This window comes from Dermacentor variabilis, chromosome 5 (assembly GCF_050947875.1).
Source record: "Dermacentor variabilis isolate Ectoservices chromosome 5, ASM5094787v1, whole genome shotgun sequence".
In the NCBI taxonomy this organism is placed as follows: domain Eukaryota; kingdom Metazoa; phylum Arthropoda; class Arachnida; order Ixodida; family Ixodidae; genus Dermacentor; species Dermacentor variabilis.
In genome coordinates, this window is record NC_134572.1 from 141,442,456 (window position 1) to 141,451,298 (window position 8,843).

Genomic DNA, 8,843 nt, shown 5'->3' on the forward strand with positions numbered 1-8,843 from the left:
CCTACTATTCAATTTGGCAATGCTGAAACTTCCGGCTCAGCTGGAGAATGTAGAAGGCATACAGCACGCGCTGTATGCCGACGACATCACCATCTGGGCTAAACATGGATCGGTAGGAGACATTGAAGCCAACCTGCAGCAAGCGGCGGAGATCGTGGATGCCTACGCCCGCCGCTGCGGCCTTCAATGCTCCCCGGCCAAATCGCAATTTGTGCACATTCGCCCCTCGCCGAAGTGCACTACCAAAATCGAACTGTCCCTACCAAATGGACCCATCATAGAATACGATCAGATCAGAGTACTGGGTCTCTTTATTCATAAACACCGCCGAGTCGACACAACACTGGCCAAACTGCGCAAGGTGGGGGACCAGGTGGGCCGCATGTTTCGCCGGGTTTCCAATAAACGCGGGGGGTTACGGTGCAAAGACGCTTTGCGGCTGGCGCATGCATTCGTAACCAGTCGAGTGTTTTACTCGACTCCTTACCTCCACCTTCGCAGGTTTGACGAGAACGCCCTCGAGGTGATTCTCCGTAAAATTTACAAGCGTGCTCTCGACCTCCCGATCAACACATCCAACCAGCGCCTCCTCGGCCTGGGAATGGTCAACACCTTCGCGGAACTCCGAGAAGCACACTTGACAAACCACTACACAAGACTCTCAAAGACGCCGTCGGGTCGCCGCCTTCTTGCCCGACTACACATCCACCATCCAACACTGGCGGAGGAGCGCGTGCGCATCCCGGAAATCTGGAGATACGCCCTGCACGTGCGCCCTCTTCCGGCCAACATGACACGAGACGACCATAGTGGCCGGCGCCTCGCGCGCGCGGAAGCGTTGGCACGTCACTATGGGAACAAGCACGGAGTATTCTACGTGGACGCCTCCGGCCCACACCATGGGGGTTGGTTTACGGCCGCAGTCCTCCACCAAAACACCGCGGTGAACGGCCTTACGTTCAAAGCACAAGACATAACACATGCGGAAGAGGTGGCCATCGCGCTCGCCGCCGCAGATCAGGACTCGCGGGTCATTATTAGCGACTCACGAGGGGCCTGCAGGAACATTGAAAGGGGCTTTATTCCCTATTTGGCGTACCGCTTACTTCAAGGCAGCAATTATCTCGGGGTCCCCGCGCCCCGCACGATAGTATGGACTCCCGCGCACGAGGGTCTCGAGGGCAACGAAGCGGCCGACGCCGCTGCCCGCGCGCTCACTCTCCGGGCATCGCCTTCGCCTCCCGTCGCTGCGGACTCCGACCCCAATCCGGTATTTACCTTCAAGGAAATCACCCAACACTACCAATATGGCCATGCAATCTTTCCTAAGCCCTGTAAGGGCCTCACGAAGGCGGATGAGCGTTTACTCCTTCGCCTCTATACTAAAACACTGTTGTGCCCGGCAATCCAAAATCATTTCGACCCTGCGTGCACAGGGAAGTGCCCGCACTGTGAGGAAAAATCTTCGGACATTTTCCACATGGTGTGGGCATGCCAATCAACCCCTCACCTTCCCCCTATACCCAACCCTACCCGGGAGGACTGGGAGGCGGCCCTGCTCGGCTGCTGCGACCTGGCGAGCCAGAAGGCCCTGGTCGGCCGTGCCCGAGCCGCGGCTACAGCCAATGGGTTCCTGTAATGAGGTGCCCACCTAGTTTCTATAAGGAACGGCCCCTTAAGGACTGCTCCACACGCTCCCTGTAAATACTTCAAACAATAAAGTCTTTCAGTCAGTCAGTCGTAAAGAAATGTGACCCAGACGAACTGTGTATATATCTGCATTGCATTACGTGCGTCAGGCAATGAATTGCCGGTCGTCACTACGGGTAGGCCGTGGGCGCAGCACACTGCAGACGAGGCTGCGGTACGCGAACGTGTGCGCGAGCGCGATGCTGCCCGTAAGGCCGATCCCGTGTATCGGCAACGGCATACCGAAGTCATATCGGAGACGCTTATGCTGTCGAGATGCCTACTCGTCATGTTATCGTCAGCGTGTACATCAGACTGAACACGTCTTGGGACACGGAAACGTTCCTGGCAAAAACGATCAAGACCTTAAAGCCACATAGTACGCCCATCCTCTTGTGCGGTGACATTAACGTCGATGTGGCGAAAGAGCACGGCAAATTGATTGAAAGTTTCCTGCTAGATCGCTACTCATTGAAACTGAAGACGCTTCATAGACCCATGACACAACAACATTTCTGCATTGATCTCACGTTTGCAAGCAGGCTGTGTCACATTATGACGGCAGAGCCTCTTGCCGTCTACCAGAGTGATCACGAGGCAATACAGTGTAAATATAGAGTCGTCCGTGAAAGTGTGAGTGTGTGCGTGTGACCAACGGCTACATGATCTAATATAAAGGCTATGCAACCTAACGAAATCTGTGTACATTCAACTTCAACGTTCAAAAAATATGATCCTAAAGAAGCAATCAAATCACATATGCATAGCATTGGGTTGCTAAGCAGTTCTTAGGTTCATTGCGCGGTCGTTGGCTTCGGATTTTGATTCAGTTTGCATCGGGGAAAGGCTTTGCGTTGAGCCATCTTTCTTTAAAAAGGGGGATTTTATTTTTTTATGAGTATTTGTGACGTATACGCAGAAGGCTTGGGCATGCTGCCAATGCCGACACTAACTCGTGCAACGACACAATATGCAAATGATTGCCGCACAGGCGCATCAACTACATGTAACTGCTCCGTGAGCGGGTAGACGAAGTTGCAAGCAAGCACCGGCCGGTAATTCTGCGACAAATTTTAAATTCCAAAGGGCGATAGAGCATGCCATGCCATTCAACTTTTTGCCCAGAAATAATGTCGACGGCTGAACGTCACAAAAACAGTCGCATGAGCTCCAGATTAATAACCTATAGCAAGGAAGCGTGCCATATAGAAAGGCAGGCATACGAGAAGGCGGTGGATCAGTGATTCGTGGAAGAACACCTTTCTGACACAACAAAGAATTAAAGTTCAAGCGAACTTACCGTGCAATCATTTGAGAAGAGCCTGATATTCCACAACGCCGCGCAGTTGAACCTCTCACCAGCGAAATACGCGTGAAACGATGAAATCGGGGGTGTAGGCGCCGCTGCTCGCACATGCAAAACCACCACAAAAACCAGGCCTGCGTGCGCCTGAGTGTGTTCGTACGCGCGTCGTCGTCGTCGCGCAGGTTCCGAGCAAAAAGTAAGTTCGATTAAAGTTTAAAGGCTGCATCAGTGAAACGGATATAGGATGGGCTTCCTGGCAATCGTAGACAATAGTGGTACTGTCCACATCAGTCACACTAAACACAACTGCTTACCAAGCCTCAAACGATTCCTGATAAGATTCAATTGCGAAACGGGTACGGAGCCTTTGAAGCCCGTCACAGGACGCGGCATGTTCGGCGTTCATGCGGCTGTGGTCCCTAGGGCGTTCCTATAATTTTACGGCTTTCTTAAGGTGAATGTTCTAGATCTTTATATTTCAAGGTCGCTTAGTGAGTTAGAGAAAATATAAGATAGCCCAAGAAAGGCCAGAAGTGAACCAAAGCGTGTACATCCGTGTATAAAAGATGATTAATGATTAGCATTTATTAAATTATTTATCAGTTGTTAGATTAGCGCGAATTAAGGTGTATCAGCGTGGATTAAGCTTGATTAAGGATTTATTACAAAAATAAACTGTGGGGTTTTACTTGACAAAACTACGATCTTATTATGAGTCACAGCGTAGTGGGCGACTCCGGATTAATTGGCACCAGCTGGGGTGCTTTAACGTGCACTTAAATCTAAGTACGCGCGTGTTTTATTATTTCGCCCCATAGAAATGCGGCCACCGTGGCCGGGGCTCGACCTCGCAACCTCGTGCTTAGCAGCGCAACATCAAAACCAATAAGCAACCACGGCGGGTAAAGCTGGATTGAGTTCGATTAAGGTGCAATAAGATGTAATAAGAAATATTCAGGCGGAATACGGTGGACTAAGGTGGATTAAGGTGGATAAAAATGAATCACAGTAGGCTATGCAATGCTTTCGCCTCCGCGTCTCTTAGGCGGAAGCTAAGGAACGCGTGGGAATTTTTTAACAGTGCACGTACCATAGTTAACATGAATTTGATGATGATGATATGTAGTGTTTATTGGCGCAAGGGCCAAGTGTGGCCAAAGAGCGCCAAGGAAGTGGTGATGAGTACTGAATGGAAAAATGGCTTATGTGACGTGGCTGTAGAGAGGCCTAAAACTGAGAGCTATAAGTTGCATAAAATACACAAGGAATAAAAATATGAGAATGGCTGAAGTAGGGTATGCTGTAAGTATAGGATGTTCAACAATGGTGTAATAGCGTTACATGAATAAAAATGGACAAGTGATTGTTGTTGACAAATAGCACAACAGCCTCAGCTGGTCCCTTGAGTACAAGGGCCTGGAGGCATGTGCTATAACAAAGGTTCACATCGCAACCGTGGCCTCTCGCAAGAGGCCGTGTTACGAATTTCTTGCACAGAAAACGTGGAGCGTGTTAACGTCGTTTAAAAAGGCTAAGGTAGATTGCATGTGAAATAGCGGTTCTCTGCCTAGAAACAGTGCCAGGTGAAGTGGTATACACTGACTGTATGCTAAAGGGAAGTGTTTTTTCCTTTCGGCTTGTGTTTCGCGGCATTCTAGGAAGACATGTTGAACACTGAGTGTCTCCCCACATCTACTACACATTGGACGCTCACCGCCACTCAACAAAAAGCTATGTGTACCGTAAGTGTGCCCTATTCTGAGACGACAGAATAGGACATCACTTCGTCTGGACTTGGTCAGTGATGGCCAGTATCCTAAATGTGGCTTAACTATGTGGAGTTTATTAAGGGTTTCTGAGTCCCATTTATGCTGCCAGTAGGTTCTGAGTTGTTTCCGTAAGTATGGCTTTAGGTCTGAGAAGGGAACGGCTGCGGACATGTTGCAAGCTTTTGTGTCTAAGGAGGTAGCAATTCGGTCTGCCAGGACGTTACCTTCAATACCTCTGTGTCCAGGCACCCAGCATATCGTTACATGTTGGCCAGAGGCATAAATAGTACAGAGGAGAGAGAAAAGGTCTGCAATTATTGGATTTCTGTGGTTGAAGCATGACATCAATGTTTTCACAACACTTAATGAGTCTGTGTAATTTGACCGCCTTACGTAGTTTTAACTGTTTGATGTGTTTTGCAGCCGACCATACTGCATACGCCTCTGCTGTAAAGATGCTTGTTTGAGGGTGCAGAACATCGGACTCGGAAAAGGATGGGCCGACGGCTGCGTATGACACGCCAGCATGTGATTTAGACGCATCTGTGTAATACTCTGGACAAGGGTATTTAAATTGTAATTCCAGAAAATGCATATGAATGTGCGCCTCTGGAGCGTGCTTCGTTACCTCCACAAATGACGTGTCACAGTCAATGATTCGCCACAACCACGGTGGAAACGGCTTGGCAGAAGCCATTAGTCTATTTTCATGAATATGAACATCCATCTCCTCGCTCAGCTTTGTCACACGGATCGAGAATGGCTCTCTGGCTGTAGGTTTGTTGTGAAAGAGTGTTGCAGAGGTCATATCGTTTATGGTGGGATAACAAGGATGGTTTTCGTTAGCATGTACTTTCAGAAAATAATTAAATGTAGAATATGACCGCTGCAGGTCGAGCGACCATTCATTCGATTCGACATAGAGGCTTTGAATCGGACTCGTCCTAAAGGCACCGGTGGCGAGGCGGATACCAAGATGATGCACAGGGTCCAGCATCTTGAGAGCACTGTGTGTAGCTGAGTGATACACAACAGCACCGTAGTCTAAGCGCGATCGTACAAGGCTCCTGTAGAGGTTCATGAGGCATTTCCTGTCGCTTCCCCATGTTGTATGTGATAGTATTTTCAGGATGTTCATTGTTTTAAGGCATTTAGCTTTCAAATACTTGATATGAGAAATGAAGGTTAGTTTTGAGTCGAGTATTATGCCTAAAAATTTATGTTCAGTGTTGAGTGGTATGTGTTGTCCATGCAGCATAATATCAGGATCTTGTATCAAGCCTCTCTTTCTAGAAAAAAGTACACAGGAGCTTTTGGAGGGGTTTAGCTTGAAGCCATTTTCGTTTGCCCATTTTGAGACCTTGTTCAGTCCGAGCTGGACTTGGCGCTCGCAGACAGCAAGGTTACAAGACCTAAATCCTAGTTGTACATCGTCTACATATGTTGAATAAAAAATTGAGGATGGAATGACTTCGCGGATGGAGTTCATTTTCACAATGAAGAGGGTGCAACTAAGCACGCCCCCTTGTGGCACACCAGTCTTTTGAGTGAATAGCCTGGACAGGGCATTGCCCACTCTAACACGGAATGTGCGGTTAGTCAAGTAGTTTTCTATCATATTTAGCATATTGCCGCGTACGCCCATCGCAGATAGGTCTCGGAGGATTCCGAATCGCCATGTTGTGTCATAGGCTTTCTCCAAGTCCAGAAATACACAAAGAAAAAATTGTTTGTGTATATAAGCCTCTCTAATATTTGCCTCAATGCGGACAAGGTGGTCTATTGTTGACCTACCCTCCCTGAAACCACATTGAAGGGGATCAAGTAGACGGTTGCTTTCCAGGAAATAGATTAGACGCCGATTAACCATTTTTTCATATAATTTACACATGCAGCTCGTTAGTGCTATTGGTCTGTAACTACTGGCTAATGCGGGGTCTTTGCCTTGCTTATGAATTGGGATGACAATCGCTTCTTTCCATGAGGATGGAATATGCCCAGATAGCCACATGGTGTTGTAAAGAGACAGAAGTGTGTTCAATGTTTCTGGATGCATATTCTTTATCATTGCATACATTATGCGGTCACCACCTGGTGCTGAGTTGCCGCAGGAACTGAGAGCAGCCTTCAGTTCAGCGAGACTAAACGGACGGTTATAAGGTTCATCTGCTGCGCATTTTCGTTCAAGGCGCTCTCGCTCTATGCGTTCCTTGAACTTTAGGAAAGTTGGCGCATAGTGTGATGCACTAGAAATATTTTCAAAATGCTTACCCAGGAGGTCTGCCTGATCTTTCATGGTGTCGCCTTGAGCGTTTACTAAAGGAAGCGGTTGTGTTTCCCTGCCCTTTAATCTGTTCACCCTGTTCCATACCTTACCCTCATCCTTGTACGAATTGATACTACAGATGTACGTTTCCCAGCTTTCTCGCTTAGCACGTCGTCGTGTTCTCCTGCCCAGTGATTTTGCCTTCTTGAATTCAATTAGATTCTCCGCATTTGGTGATCGACGAAGCCTGCCCCATGCCCTATTCTGCCTCTTTCGCGCTTCTTTGCAATCTTCGTTCCACCACGGGACACGTCTTTTGGATGAAAGACCATTTGTTTGTGGTATACACTTTTGCGCTGCGTCGATAATAAAATGAGTAAAATATGATACGGCATCATCTATAGTATAGTATTCTAAAAAGTCCCACGGTAAATAAGTACATTCTTGAAAACTTTTCCAATCGGCTGAGGCTAATTTCCATCGAGGGACATGCGGTGGAGAATCATACTGTGTTGTTAAGTTTAGAGTGACTGGGAAGTGATCACTTCCAAAAGGATTCTTAATGACATTCCATTTCAGGTCAGACAGAAGACTAGCAGTGCCAATTGCTAAGTCTATAGATGAGTATGTGTTGTGATGCACACTGTAATAAGTCGGCTCCTTCTTATTAAATAGGGATGCACCGGATGTCAAAAGAAAATGTTCTATCAGCCGACCTCTCGCGTCACAACGGGAATCTCCCCACAGGGTGTTGTGGGCATTAAAATCACCAACGAGTATGTAGGGTTCCGGAAGCTGATTTATAAGGTTGTAGAAGTCTGTTTTGTGAAGGTGATAGTTTGGGGGTATGTAAATGGAGCAAACAGTAACCAACTTATTAAAAAGAACTCCTCGCACTGATACTGCTTCGAGGGGTGTCTGTAGGGCTACATGATGACAAGCTATAGACTTGTCTACGACAATTGCTACGCCACCGCACGACGCGTTAGCCTCGTCACGGTCTTTTCTGAAGATGGCGTAGTTACGAAGAAAGTTTGTTTGTGTGCTTTTCAGATGAGTCTCTTGAACACACAGCACCTTTGGGTTATGTTTATGTAGGAGTTCCTTGACATCATCTAGATTGTGAAGAAGACCCCTGACATTCCAATATAATATTTGTATATCCATAGTGAAAGTGTATGGTGATGTGTGTTCAAGAGAGGAAAACTATGTTATCCCACAGGAACCTTGCCAGGCCCTGTGATGCGGGATTTGCCTTTTTTGGGCAGCTCCTGAGAGCTTCGCCGATCCTTCGGCGTCCGAGACGCCGATACACTTGATGTATCCATCGCCTCCATAGAGGCGCTGGATGCCCGCTCGCGGTGTACGTTCGCGGGTGTTTCGGGCTTCTCTGTGCGAACAGAGGCCCTAGAAGTCGTGGAGCCCGCAGGTCCGGTGGACTGCTGGCTCTTGCTGGGTTGCGGAACAGCACTAGCTGATCCCGCAATGGGGGCGAGTGGCGCTACCGTCGGTCCACTTTGCGTGGTCCTAACGGCCGCCGAGAACCGTTGTGGCACTGCCCCCTGCCGTGCCACGTCGGAGAAAGAAGGCCCCACAAACGAGAGGCGTTTTCTAGCTTCTTTGAAGGAAATATTTTCTTTTACTTTGAGCGTGATAATTTCTTTTTCTTTCTTCCATAAGGGACATGAGCGAGAGTATGCCGGGTGTTCACCGTCACAATTTGCACAGTGGGGTGGATCATTGCAGTTATCTGCAGGGTGCTCATGTGATGCGCACTTTGCACAGGTGGTACGGCCCCTGCAGCTCTGAGAGC

The 8,843-nt window shown here is 48.2% G+C and overlaps 1 protein-coding gene across 1 annotated transcript; it reads left to right on the plus strand.

Annotated features, from left to right (window-relative positions):
* Nucleotides 1-509: 509 nt before the first annotated feature.
* Nucleotides 510-1,706, plus strand: LOC142581986 (uncharacterized). The gene has a single exon (XM_075691423.1). It carries the CDS (start codon nt 602-604, stop codon nt 1,637-1,639), a length of 1,038 nt encoding a protein of 345 aa, XP_075547538.1. The 5' UTR covers nt 510-601; the 3' UTR covers nt 1,640-1,706.
* The last annotated feature ends 7,137 nt before the right edge of the window (nt 1,707-8,843 follow it).